Consider the following 14,499-nt stretch of genomic DNA (forward strand, 5'->3'; position numbering starts at 1 on the left):
CATTACCCTTATGAAGTGATCAACTTTGAAATGGAGCCATAATAATGTCTTTCTATTTTTATACGCTGTGGAATCTGACCTTTTCTCCCTCCCTCATTTTGCATTTAAAACAAGCTGAATTTACTCTGCAAATGGTTGTTAAAAATCCCATAAAAAGAATTTTGCCAGGCAAATTCTAAGGCAGCACTTGGAAAGGTATTGAACTGCATTTTTTTTCTTATCCCAGAAGAATATCCTAGATTATATTTACATTTTTTGTTTATTGTGGGGTCAACTTTGAAGGAAGAACAAGTTTATTACTAGTAAAATAGTCTGAGAAACTTTTTTACTACTGGTTTTCCATTCACAGGAAATTCCAGTAACTGCAGTCATACTGATATTAAAATGAATATTGGAAGCACTAATGAAGTAAAGAATTGGCTCATACTCTTAAGTACTGAATGAAAAGATTATTTGCACTTAGTGTTTCCATTGCAGGACTTCAACATGATGTTTCCTGTCCAGGAGTGACAGTGATCAGTTTGGCTGTAATAAGGAGACATTTGGCTGAGCAAAGGGTGACATTGGGCAAGAGGGATGATGCAGAGGAATCAAGGGCTCCAGCAGATGCACTGGCCAGCTCTGTTCTGCTTCTCTGCTTACAGATTTAGTTTTGTCCTGTGCCTAGACTTTTACTTTCTCAGGAAGTAACACTTAGTAAGTCAAATACTTGAGTATTTGGGAGAACTACCCATGTAGGTTGCTGTGCAAAGTGTGTCTGAGTGGGTAAATAAAGCATGTGAGGTTTAGGTAAGAAAATAAAGTTTGCTATGGAGTGCTGGAAAATGATTGAGAGGTGTTTGTTGTATTGGTGTTGTGGCAGTCTGAGGGCTGGCAAAACTTAAAATATTGTGTCAGGCTATTTTAAGTTTTAAGGGATGTGTAACTGCATGTTTAGTTGATGGCTGAAATAATAAAAGTCTTTGGGTACCAGAGCAAAGTCAGAGCAAGGTTAAGCTATAAAAATGGAGGTATTGCAGTGAATACCAATGATGGTTTCTCAGCATATGTAATTTTTCATGTCTGGCTCTGGGAGAAGTGTTTCCCACCCACCTCCTAGTAATCAAATAAAACCTTACCAGCTGTGTGTCTCTGTTGTTGCCCCCTTCCCCCAAACACCAAAAAACCCAAAACAAACATCAGCAACAAAACTCACCAAAAAAACACCAAACACAAAACCCAAACACCAGCTAGAAAATCAGAAGCTGAGTCTCTGGGGCAGTATACTTGCTGAACAAGCTCTGAATGGAAACTCTCCTGTTATTTCTAGCTGTACTCTATAGTTTGTCTTTTAGGATGTTCTGGTGTTGCTGCACACTTTCTGTAATTGCACAAGATCATACTAAATGAATTTCTACCAAACATCTTCTCTTAGTAATATTTTCTGCTAGTCAGCACCTGTGAACATGGGCTACTCAACCAAAAGAGCAGCTGTTGCTGTAGGAAAATGGATGTGGTGTTATTTAACTCTCAACCATTTATACAATCTGTAGTAAAGGTTTTTACAAAGATGTGATTGACAACATCCATGATGCTGTTGGTTTCCATATTTCCATTTGAACATCTAAATGTTAAATCCAGGGAAGCTACTTTGTTGGATTCTGTTTTTACCAAGGTCTGCAAATCCTGAGGTTTGACATTATATTCCTCCTAAGGGGGAGAACTCTGGTTTTGGATGATATTTGAAGTTATGAGCTCTGGACTTTTTTAGTAAGTATTGTGTAATTAGCTTCTATTATGCTCAGTTGTTCCCACAGGGTTTGTGAGGACAACACACTCTGAATTCTAGGGTTATCCTCTGCCTAAATGCCTTTGGTTTAGGCAACATGCACTTCATGAAAGCAGGATCTGATTTTGTGCCTGTTTTTATATAGGGGAAGAGAGGTAACCCTAACACTTCATTTCTTGGCAGCCTGTTGGGCAAGGGTGTTTAGTGTAGGCCAAGAGATTAGGCTTTGCATTGTTTCAGGTCTTCAGATTTTTTTTTGTGTTTCTAAGAATAATTTAAAAATAAAGAAAAGGCCTTTTCCAAAGAAGCTGTTTTATCCTTGTCCACTTAACTTTAGGTGAGCCCTGAATGTCTGGTAGAGGACAGTGGAGTGAAGGCAGAAGTTATCCCCAACAAGGGTTCAAGTTACAAAACCCAAAGTTAGAATATTATTCTATTTTAATGTGGTATTGTTGCTGTGGGTTTAGTTTTGAATCCAGGGATTAATTTGGGTAGCTGAAATTTTTACAGACTGGTTGCATATGACACTAAATTCTAAAGAATTATGCCGAGGACGGTGAAATAAAATTATATTGCTTTGTACTCTAATATTAGAGCACTTCCTAGCCTGAGTCGTTTCAGGTTTCTGCTTTTGCCCCCAGGCCATGTTGCCTAAGAGTTCCTGTTTCACACAGCCTCACCTGGTGACCTGGCTGAGGGAAATCTGATCTGGGGTGGTGTCAATGGCTGCAAAACAAGAAGTCACTCTTGTAAAAGTTAGAGCAGGAAGACCTGTCCTAGTTCCTCATCGTTGTACAGAATAAATCCTTAATGCTTCTTTGAAGACCAGTGGAGTGTGTTTTATATCTTTATGTGTCCAGGGGGAGAGAAATTGAAATATGGATCTCCAGGGCTCATTTTTCCTCTGTGTCTCTTTTACAGCTATCGAGTGCAAATCCTGTGTATGAGAAGTTCTATCGACAGGTATGTATATTCTGAAAGAACACACCTCATCTGGATTTTAAAGAATTTATATCCTTTTGCTATGGATTTAGCCTGGCCAACAGTGTGTAAACAATAAAAGTTCAAGAAAAATTATAAGCTTTAAAATGTATTTTTATAATAGCTAACATGTAGGTCTGAGCTCTATCAGTAAAAATTTAATATTGGTTGCAAGATGACCCTTATTTTCTAGGGAACTGCCAGGTGTGTATAACATCCATCACTTGAATGTTCTAACAAACTGTGAGGTCTTAGGACAGAGTAAATTCTTTAAAAAGGCTGTATTGATATGTTCTTGGTTACTTTTTACAAGTGAAGATGAATTTCTTGCATTTGTAGCTCAGTTAGCATCATGTAAAACTTGATTTTCACTCAGAATATCCCCAGAGTTAATCACAGGATGTTGTAAGGAATGAAATTTGGATAGAAGGCCACTGAATGCAAACAGAATGCCTGTGGTTCTTGCAGCTTCACTCAACAGATGCAAACCTTTTGATTACTTGACGCAAAAATAAAAAATTCATGTAAATAAAATATAAGAATATAAATTTTATTTATCACTTGTCTTCTGTATTTTGACACCAAGATGTCTTGATTCCTATGAAAACAACCTTTTTACAAAACAGCTGTTTCACCTATTCTGTAATAACAGTACATTTTCTGTACATTTTCTGTCATGTACATAATGTACTTTATTGTACAAATGTATTGTAAAACTTTCAAGGAAGTTAAACTACTTGGCTGTATAAAACAATTAAAAAGAATTTTGTTTTGTAATACACCTGATGAGTAATTGATGAACCCTGTAAAAAAACCAACCTTATAGGAAGTTCTTTTTTCCTTTGTGAAACTGGTAATGTTCCTGTCTGTTTGTCCTAAGACAGGTTATGGTGTATATGGCCTCCTTATTTAAGAGCTTCTTTTATGTGTCAGCATCAGAATGTAAACTTATGTGCTGGGGGAGGGACAAGGCCATGATTTCTATCCATGTCCTATTTTCAGACTGTGCTTGGAAGATTAGTCCCATTATCAAGTGCAAAAAATCTGCAGCTCAGATGTATCAGCCTGTGATGCCTGAAGTCTGAGCTCGCCATTGTACTTCAGTAAGGGATTTTCACCACTGCAGGAGAGTGCAAGCAGATTAAAAATTGCTAAACAAGAAGAGAGAGTTTACCTTGATCAAAGTTCAGATGGCTCCTGGTGGCTGAAAGAGATAATATCACCCTCAGAAAGTTTTCCTTCAGATGGACAAATCCACAGTGTGTTTATCTCTAGGCATTGGATTAAAAACCTTAGGAGAGTCCCTTAAGATATCATTATAAGGGCACAAGAAAAGGCTTGGAACTGATTGTTCTGCACATTGTGCTTGCCAGCTCAGTCCTGACTCTCACTGTCAGGTACTACCTTTGCCATCTGCCTGTCTGTTCCTCCTGACTGCAGTTGCTCAACCACTGAAGTGTGGAGCAAAAACTCAGATAAAGGAACTGAATTGAAGGACAAATGTGGTACTGGTTGCTAAGTCAGTGTTTTCCATTTTTTGGAATACTTAGCCTAGTGAAACTAGAGCACTATTTGTTGTCCAGTGGTTTCAGTAGTGTACAGGAACAGGGATTCCTTAAACATGATGTTACTGTTAGTGAAGTGGTGCCAGTGGATTTGTTTCCCAGAGGATTATTTTTCTGACTTGCTCAGATGAACTCTTTGCTGCAAGGATTTTTCCTAAAGAGGAGCTTTCAAATGTGTCAGAAGACTTTCAGTTCCACTAGGGAACTTTTCCCTTCCATTCCTCAGATAAGGAGATGTCAGCTTTCAGAACAGAAATTCAGAGAGACATTTCCCACTTTGTCTTGTGGTGTTGGTGGGGTGTTCTTTTATATGAATAAATTCATCACCTGGAACAGCTCTGATGCTGAGTACACTTCCAGTCCTATCCCAAACTTAAAGGAATTCATCTGGCAAAAGGTGTGTTGTGAAATGGGTGTAAATCCTGCCCTTTGTTCTTAGAATGAGATTGGAACCTCAACCTTTCAGTAGGCACTCTCTTCTTTCAAATAAATATTTTTCTGTTGAACCTTTTATAGACTCAAAGCAGGGCGAGGTTAAAGGATAAACTTAAATACCTGTCATAAAGCACTAGGAAATGACTTAATCACATGATGCAGTGCAGCAGGGAAGCAGTGCTGAATTCTTGATGAGTCCTGAACTGAAGCACTTCTCACTGTAACCTTCTGCCCTAGTCACATCAGATGTATGTTTGTAACTTTTGGTAATTCCTGGTGCTCCAAAAGACAGCCTGTAACAAGGGGGCTGTTGGATGATGCAGCTGTGGAAACTGCTTCTTACACATCAGGGGAAAAGCTCTGCCAGGCTGGTGTATAACTGACAAACACCAGCAATCATCCCAAGGCAATAATCAAACAGAAGTAACCCCACCCCAGCGCTCAAGACTCAGTAATTTGTAAAGAAATTGAAATTAGCCCTTAAAAAAAATAGTTTCTAAGGTTTTGATAATTAATTGTACAAAAGAAACTAGATCAGTATTGGGTAAAGTAAGAATCCTGTTTATATCCCTCAAAGTCACCTTCCTCTGTCTTGGACTTGGGGAACTAAAAAGTAAACACAGCTGATACTGTGGTGTTCTCTGACTTGCTTGAAGGAGGAGTGCTAGGCTGGAAGTTTTCTGAGTGGGTGCCAAGATTGTTGTGTTACATGCAAGGCCGACTCCACTATTTGAAAAGGGGTTTGATGCTCTGTCTTGGCAGCTTTGTGCCTATAGATGAACAGCTCTCCCATAACTCACTTAGCCTAACTGCTGGACTGTGGTGTTTGCAACCTTATTGCTCTGACCAGGGCATCCTCAGTGACAGGAAAAGCCCTCTCCTAATTAAAATCATACTGGTTATGTTAAAAACAATAGTTGTTTTCACTTTCATATTAAATTACGGTTTGGGGATTTCAGAGTGTTTTGTTCCCTTTCAGAAGTATCTACAGACAACTGCTGCAGCATTCCTTCCAAATGATAAATTCCCCACAGTCTTTCGGGAGCCAGCTCTAATCCCATCTTGGGAAGCTGTTAGCTTTGAGCACCTAGTGTGTGCTGCAGCTGTGAACTTGGGCAGCTGGTCTTGTGTTCCAAACACAATATTGAATATGGCCTTTGTTTAAACACAAAGCTGTGAGACTGGAAATGGTGCAGTTGTCATCGTCATCACCCTACCTGTGGGCTGTAGTAAGGCTGACAGTCTGAACTGACTGAAGATACACTTAGTTCTATTTTCCATACTGTGCCCTTTTTTAGAATCCTTTTCTTTAGGCTCTCAAGGACTCTCAGCTTTTCCTCTATTTCCCTTGCCCTTACCATCACCATCTAGGTGATGTAAATTTTCCTTTTTCTTTTCCCACTTGAAAAGGTTTAGTTTAGATACCGTTTCCACTTAACAACTTGAATAACTCTCTATTTTAATGATATCTCTATTGATCCAGGGAGAAATGCATGCTGATTGGTATGCTGCCAATATCACCAACTTCTTCACTGTGTAAATAAATTTCACTTTAGGGAGTATTTCCCTCTGCTGTGGTGGTAAAGGTATCTTCAAAGCAGAGCTTTCTTTTTCAGACCCTAACAGTAAAGAATGCAGAGCTGGACAATGAAATGTAATCAAACCCTAGAATTCTCTGTTCTTAAAAATCACATGTTTTTATGGCATGAAGAAGAAAAGCCTGTGATTAGGAGGGGATAATGAGATAGGTTCAGAAGATTGTCCTAAAAGTGGCTGTTAAATAGAGCATTCTTCTTCAGTAGCTTTTTGAGAGCCTTTGTAGAGAGATGGCATCAATTCAAAAGACAATTTGTCATGTGAGGATTTTTTTCTCCCCAGGTTGATTCTGCTAATGCTGGAAGAGTATTAGCTTCTGATGCAGCTGTTTTCTTGAAAAAGTCTGGATTGACAGATTTGGTACTTGGAAAGGTATTTAATTGCAATTCTGTGATTTATTTAATTATCCTGTCTTCTTGCTTCAGTTAGTATCCTGTTCAAATTAAAATACTTAGTAGTACTACAGGATACATGATCTTCCCTAATGTGTTTTCAGTTGTTCTATCCAATAGTTCCAATAGTTTCTATCCAGTCATGGAAATTATTGCAATATTTAAATTTGTCATCACAATTAAGTGAAAGTTAAAACACAATTATCATTAAAGTTAAGACTTGAACTTTCCTCCAAGAATCCATTATAAATGGAGGGAGGATTTGCCATCTTCCTCTGAAGTGCTGTGAGCCCTTCATTGTTTTTATGTTTCAGATTTGGGACCTAGCTGATACTGATGGCAAAGGTATCCTGAACAAACAGGTATGATTATTTATGTGGTCTGTGACTCTAACCATTACCCTGCCTTGAAACAAGATGAAAGTTGAAATTTTTGGTTCAGGAAGGTGGTTTCCTAAAAGATTTTTCTAACAGTTTTTTTCTAGTTTTGACTGGCTATGTAATTCCCATTTGAGTGGAAGCTGCAATAAATTAAACAGCCTTCAGCTGCCTCATCAGCTTTTCTCTAGGTTGTAAAATGGGCTGATGTGTAGCTGTGCAAAAATTTGCTGAGAAGGAATTTAAGGTTTAATATACTGCATTTATGAAGAAGGTGACTTTTTTCTCATAATCTTGTAGGAAACAATGCAGAAATTAAAATTCTTGTAAAATCTTCAAAATTCTTATTACTTTAATTTTGGTGGACTTGACATTGGTACATTCTGTTTGGAGTTGTCCTTCCCAAGCTGTGGCAATGAGCAGTTTGGGGACAAAATTGAAATCTCAGTGATGCTACCACGAATTCTAATGTGTGTTGCTGTTTGGTTTGAAATATAAGTAACAGTCTGTGGAGAGGGAACTGCTTCTTCCCATGGTAGGAAGAGGAGGAGGTTGTGATGTCTACCAAACAATTTTGGGGTTTTTTGGGCTTCTTTTGGTTCATTTTTCTGTTTTTTTTCTGCTCCATTAACCATCTGTAGGATCAGCTGAGTTCCTCCAAGATAAACAGCTGCAATTGCAATTCAAATTTTCTCTGTTCTGTGGAAGAATTGAGTGCTGAGAACTGACTACACTGGCCAGGAAGTTAATAAATTCTTGGAAAATTAATTGCAAACTTTGTCCTACTGGAGGAATCCAGCATTTGCTGGCTGCTGCTTTCTGTCACTTTCTGACCCCCTTTGAAGCCATGTGAAACTTATCATCTATATAGTAATACTAGAAAAGCTCTTAATTATTCTGAAATTGTACTACATTTTAAAACTATATTTTAATATATAATATATATTTTGATATATAATATATATTAAAATATCTTTTTTCATATTATAAACCCTTCAAAAATTTTTTTTCCCTGTAGGAATTTTTTGTGGCTCTACGACTTGTAGCCTGTGCACAGAATGGATTGGATGTTTCCCTGAGTAGTCTTAACTTGCCTGTTCCTCCACCAAGATTTGTAAGATTTCATTTTTAGTTGAACATATTATTAAGAACTGCTTTTAAGTGAAAAATTAGGAAGGTTTGGTGTAAATACCAAACACTTCAGAGGGTGATGTTGTAGGGCAATGGGGCCCTAAAACAGGGAAAAAAATGAAGCAGCATGGAATAAGCTGTTACATGTTCTAGTGGGGATTTGAATATAAAGTTGTGTATAATTTGAAGATATGTGGTATTTGTTCTAGTAGTGTTGTCCTTAATGGAATAAACATTTTAAATTTTTTGCTCTAAAGTTTGGTATGAATGACTAAAATGCAGTTCTGGCTTTGAGAAGCAGTTTCTCAAATAAGGGGGTGGTTTTGCAAAGTCAGAATCACATCTCTTTTAATGTGTCTGCTGGTTTTTTGCCTTGTTTTTCCTTAGACTGATACTAGTAGTCCTTTGCTACTCAGTGGAACAGCATCAAGTGATCTACCATGGGCTGTAAAGGTAAACTAAATATTAGCTGTTATCTAGAACTGTTATCTGGTTTGCAGGAAAACCTGTCTTTCTTAGAAAAATCTAATGCTGCATTTCTGAAGTATGATAGTTAGCATTCCTGTCAAATTTGTAATTGGGCTAATAGACCTAATTTAATAAGAACACTTGACTCTTGGGAAATCTCTTCATGTTTAGAAATTTAAAATAAAGAAAAAAAAAAGGTTGTTACATGAAGCCATGAAAATAATTGAAGAAGAAATCTCACAGGGTTTTGATGAGTCTTTGACTTAAAAATAGTATCTTTTTGATGTTTTCTTATAAGCATCAGGAACTGCAATGTGTCTTTATTAAAAAAGTTAACACTTTTGAAAGAACTTCTGCTTCTTATGCTATGAATGTGGCTGTTTCTATAAGTAATATTTTTCTTTTGCCCCTGCAGCTGGAAGACAAGGTCAAGTATGATTCTATTTTTGACAGCCTAAATCCAGTGAATGGACTGTTGTCAGGGGATAAGGTGAAACCTGTGCTCCTCAACTCAAAACTGCCAGTGGATATCTTAGGACGAGTAAGAATATCTTTCTTCTTAATTGTCAGTTCACAACTAATACCTGTGCTGCACTCAGCAATACCTGTTTTTCAAATTGAAGATTTTTAGTAATGAGCCTAACTTTTAAATGAGATTTTATGGAGTGTGACTTTTGAATGGAAAAATAAAATTTCTTTTGCTATTTGGATAGATCACCTCCAGCTGCAGTTTATCAGTTTTGTGTACTCTTTAACACTTGGGTCAGGCTGGGTGCCTCTCTCTCCAACTTTAGAATCTCTCTGCTTTTGTGTGGTTTATGTGAATTTACATTGCTCACTGCAGAGCAATGCTGTTACTAGAACTTAAGCTATGGTGAAGGGAGGCCATTCTCATGTTTGTTTTTAATGAGGTTTTAAGTAGGAAACTGCTGCAGTTTAGTCAAAGATCCCTATATTCTGCCTTTTTTTTTTGCTAGGTGTGGGAATTGAGTGATATTGACCGTGATGGAATGTTGGATCGAGATGAGTTTGCAGTTGTAAGTATCTTCTGCCTCTTGGGATTTTGAAAGCCTAATGGCAGGGTTTAAAATAGATGCACTGTATAATCATTTCTGACTGTGTGGTTCATGTACTTTCTTTATTCAGAGTCCTTAATCAAGTTTTAGTGCTGTTTAATGTTTCTGTCAGTTTGTTGAATGTGTCTCAGTACACTTCCTTCATGGGTTAGATGAGCCATTAAAAACTTACACCTGAGATCTGCTGTCCCATGAGACAGAGTGTTTGCACTGAGTTTTACCTTAACCTTCAGTATTTATAGAACTTGAATGCCTCAAGGCATCCTTGAGGAAAGTTTGTAGTAAGTTAGAATTTTAACACTGTTAAAGCCAGGACTGATGAAATCATGTAAGAAGTGTTGAATTAGAGATGGCCACAACAAAAGAACTAAATGCTAAGTGGAGCAATTTCTGGGAAAATGGTGATAAATTAAAGTGTTTGAAGTTTTCTCTCAAATAAAATTCCACAAGTACTTGCACAAGCTTGGAAGATTATTTTAATGTTCTGAAAGATACTGAACTTCACTTGCTAAGCACTGATCCTCAAAAGAAAATGCTAATGAAAAGCACAATTTAGAAGGCAATGAGCTGCATCAATTCCCCTTGCTTGTGAAGGGGAAACATAATGAAAAAATGCTACAAAGTTATTTGTTAATGACTTCTTCAGTCTCTCTATATATGTATATATATTTCTAATATATTTACATCCACACACCTTTTTTCCCTGTTCAGGCCATGTTTTTGGTATACTGTGCTTTGGAGAAAGAACCAGTGCCAATGTCCTTGCCTGCAGCTTTGGTGCCACCATCCAAGAGAAAACCTCTCAGTGTTCCAGGAGCAATGCCATTAATACCATCTTCAACCAAAGAATCTCATCAGTCCTTGCCACCTGTGGGCATTTTAGCTGCCAAAACACCATTAACACAGGTACAGTCCTGAAGTTACTGGGGATTAGAAGGTTTCTGCTCTTAGTTCTGTGCTTCAGAGACTGCCTGTGTGAAGAGACTTGATACAAGTTTTTAGTTTGCTTCTTGCCCTGCTGGTTTTTAGGAGGCTGATGGGAAGATCAGATGGAGAGGTGTAAAATTTACCCTGTTTTACTTTTCCTAGATGTCTTCAGATATAAACAATGGGTTAAAAAAATATTGTTTAGTACAGATTTTGAAGATATTTTCAGAACAAGTTATTTCAAGCTCAAAAAAAAAATAGTGGTTCAGGTACACATCTGCAGAGCACAAGTTTTCTGGATGAAGACTGATTGCAATATGGACACATTCTAAAAACAGATTGTGGCAGTCATGTGTGTGTGTGCATGTGTGCAATTTGGTGAAGACATGAATTAATAATGGAATGTATAAATGCAAGCAATGGGAAAAGAAAACAAAAGGTGGAGTACATCTTCCTAGACACAGGAGATTTGATTTTTGTTCTGAATGTGATTATTAGGGAACTTGATGCCTTTTACCCTCCCCAGATATCTTATTTATTCCTCATCATTTTAGAGTCCAGAAGTTGGGAAATGTCTTTCCAAGTAGCTTATATATAACTTGTTATATTCAAAATAAGAAAAAAACATTGATAAGGGTATTTAAGGTATGAACTGAGGTACTTAATGTATCAGATGCACCTTGGACATTTGGGTACCTTTATTTGACTAATCAGTAAGAAACTGACATCTAAATTTTGGAGGTGCCAGGGTTTTAACCTGGAAATTTCCTTGCCTTGAGGGTAAGTCTTGCTGTATGTATTGCAAAGCAGTGCCATTCTGGGTGAGTTTGTGTACAGCAGCCTTTGGGAGTCATCTGTTAATTGTCTGTGTGCACTGAAATTAATTAGCATCCATACATGCACTCGAAGCTGTTCTCACTCAAAAAACCCCAGACATCTTTATATTAGCTGAATGTTGTGAAAAATTGCTCAAGTAACAGAAGTGGCTCTAATTCCCAGCTTTACTTTGTTCAGATGTAAATTCTTCAATTTAGAATGTGCCCAACTATTAACAACCTGGGCTTGAGCAGCTCTCCAGTCCCTCCAGCTAAAGCTTCTCAACCGTGTAAAGGGGAACAAAATTGATAGAGCCAGACAGGCAGCAGGACTGTGACTGAGCACAGTGATGAGGGATGATCCAGCCTCCAAGGAATGCTTTGGTTGCATAGGCAAAGGGGCAGAGCAGCACCAAGCAGCCTGGCTGCTTTCCTGAGGGAAATGCTTCTGCTTTTGCAGTTGCTTGAGGATCTCTGGATGTCTGTTTAGGAGGATAAAACTGGTTCATGAGCTAGGCACCTGTATCACTTTTTTAAAATCTCTGCTGTAGTCCTTGAATTATGTAAGTCTGAACTGGAAACAGAACTTGCCTGTATCTTAGTGTTGTGGTTTTGGTTTTTTCCCTTCCATCCTCACCCCCCTTCAGTGGGTTGTGTCGCCTGCAGACAAAATTAAGTACGATGAGATCTTTGTGAAAACTGACAAGGACATGGATGGATTTGTGTCAGGTGTGGAAGCCAGAGAACTGTTCCTGAAAACAGGACTGCCTTCTGCTCTCCTTGCACATATCTGGTAGGTTTTTTCCCCTGTGACAGCTGTGTAGATGATGGCATAGTTCTCACTTCTTGCTATGCTGGCATTTCTGAAAGTGGCATGGCCTTTGTATAAATGATAACTTACTTGCTTCTGCTCTGGGACAGAAATGGGTGGAAATGAGGTTTTTGCCTGAACACAGATAGTTACAAATGCTGCACTTCAGCTATCCCTGTGTATTTAAGACATCACATCATCACAGGTATCTGATCACTGATCCCACTCATGTACTGGGAAAGGGAAATGTTTCTATAAAATTGTTAGAGTGCAAGATTTATGTCCCATCTCATTCTACAGCATGTCTTTCCTTACAGCTTTGCATTCATTTGGCATTATTCATTACAGAAATGCCTTCATTGCACTCAATGCTTTTTAATTCTTTCTGTGCTATGAGCTGTTGCCAAGCACACTGATAGGAACAATTTTTTTTTCCCCAAGTTGTGATTACCACAACTGCTAATTTATGAAAATCAGGAAAATGTAAATAAACTTGTGTTCTTCTGAAAGTGTTGCTAGTGACCTACAGCCCTGAATGTGCTTTTCAGCAGAGCACAGCTGTGGCCTCAACATGCAAAGTGAAAGTGGCTGTGTGTGTTTGAGTGATGTTTCCTATGCCTCTAGTATTGCTTTAGAAGAGGAGATACACCCTAGCAATTTTCACATTTGTAAATGACAGCATCTACACTAAATAAGGCTGTACTTGGAGAAATGAGAATTTTTTAAATTTCATGTGCATCTCTCTGCAGGGCTCTCTGTGACACCAAGGACTGCGGGAAGCTTTCAAAGGAACAGTTTGCTTTGGCTTTCCATTTAATTAATCAGAAGTTAACAAAGGGCATTGATCCTCCTCAGGCTCTGACTCCAGAGATGATTCCACCTTCAGACAGGGGTGTCAGTTTACAGAAGGTAAGGATGGGTTTGGCATTTTTGGTGTACATCTCAAACAAATAATGTCAATTTCAAAGGCTACACAAGAAGCAACCTGAGTGCTGGCATACCTTATATTTATCATAATATCAGGAAGTAAACAAATCTTAGGTGAAAAGAATTGACAAAAACCTTCCATCCATATTTCAAAGTGAAGCTGTCATTTATTACACCTGCCAACCAAGCAGAGAGATCTTATGTTGGGAAAGCTTTATTTTCTCTTTTGAAAGAATAATCCTTCTGCTGCCATTTTAAAGAAATTTGAGTTTCCATCTGAAGTGACATGCACAAGTTCAGTGCTTTTCCGTTAATGTGTTCAGTTACCTTTTTTACATCAATCTTTTTTAATAAGTTTGGCAACAATGTGAACTAAAATTTAGAATTATTTAAAATTTTAAAAGTAAATGGTCCCTCATTTTATACCTCACAGATAGTTTAGATATCTCCATAGTCTGTTGGTTGCCATCTATCTTAATCCAGCAGTTAGCTATACCTCAGCAGTTCAATTTGTAGCCATCAGAATGGTAGAGCTCATCACAAATTCTTACGTGTTTTACACATCATGAAGTCTGATGTGAGTTACCTTTTCTTGGTTGTGCAATACATTGACCTAATTCTGCAACTTTCTTAAACAGAATGAAAAATTCACACCTGGAAAAATGAAACTCGAAATTTGGCACTACTTTTTTGAGTTTTTGTAACTGGTATCTAGGTTTATTTTACATTCTGTTTTTAAAAAGTAATTGCTTTATTTGCAACTCTACTAATCTTTTTTGTATGTTTGCTTTCCTTTCTATGTCTCTTTTCTAGTTTGGACTGTTTTTTCCATTCTGCACCACTCTGCTTTTCATCCTTATTATTCTGTCAGTTTGTTAACTCTGCTTTCTCAAGGTTAGAGAAACTTTGCTTTTCTAATATTTACTGTCTGTTGGTTTAATAATGAGCATCCTTCTAAGACTTTCACATAGTCATGAATGAGCTCAGCACTTCTCTCAGGTGTCAAGTTCTGCTCAAGTTCTGCTGATTTCCAGTGTTGTTCATTCAGAGTAACCCTGAGGTTCTCCCTTGAGCCCAGACCTCTGGGGCTGCTCCTGTAAAACTCTGTGTCATCCTGGTGAAACTGCAGGGGAAGTGGTGACAGAGCAGTAGCCCAGTGTGGCATTTGGCAGTTGTCATTAGGATTAATACCCACGGCTTTACTGAAGATAGCACAGGAAATTGAGTGAT

At 37.9% G+C, this 14,499-nt stretch overlaps 1 protein-coding gene across 7 annotated transcripts in view; it reads left to right on the plus strand.

The window, feature by feature from the left end:
* Positions 1 to 14,499, plus strand: part of EPS15 (epidermal growth factor receptor pathway substrate 15) — a 68,449-nt gene that overhangs the window by 25,254 nt on the left and 28,696 nt on the right. For all 7 annotated transcript variants that reach the window (XM_084211760.1, XM_084211761.1, XM_084211765.1 and 4 more), the window contains 10 exons: positions 2,690 to 2,731; positions 6,628 to 6,717; positions 7,052 to 7,099; positions 8,133 to 8,228; positions 8,633 to 8,698; positions 9,129 to 9,254; positions 9,691 to 9,750; positions 10,501 to 10,695; positions 12,179 to 12,324; positions 13,092 to 13,251. In XM_084211760.1, the coding sequence (XP_084067886.1) occupies positions 2,690 to 2,731; positions 6,628 to 6,717; positions 7,052 to 7,099; positions 8,133 to 8,228; positions 8,633 to 8,698; positions 9,129 to 9,254; positions 9,691 to 9,750; positions 10,501 to 10,695; positions 12,179 to 12,324; positions 13,092 to 13,251 (1,029 nt within the window). The remainder of the gene's footprint in view (positions 1 to 2,689; positions 2,732 to 6,627; positions 6,718 to 7,051; positions 7,100 to 8,132; positions 8,229 to 8,632; positions 8,699 to 9,128; positions 9,255 to 9,690; positions 9,751 to 10,500; positions 10,696 to 12,178; positions 12,325 to 13,091; positions 13,252 to 14,499) is intronic.

This window comes from Fringilla coelebs (assembly GCF_963513975.1).
Source record: "Fringilla coelebs genome assembly, chromosome: 9".
Taxonomy (NCBI): Eukaryota; Metazoa; Chordata; class Aves; order Passeriformes; family Fringillidae; genus Fringilla; species Fringilla coelebs.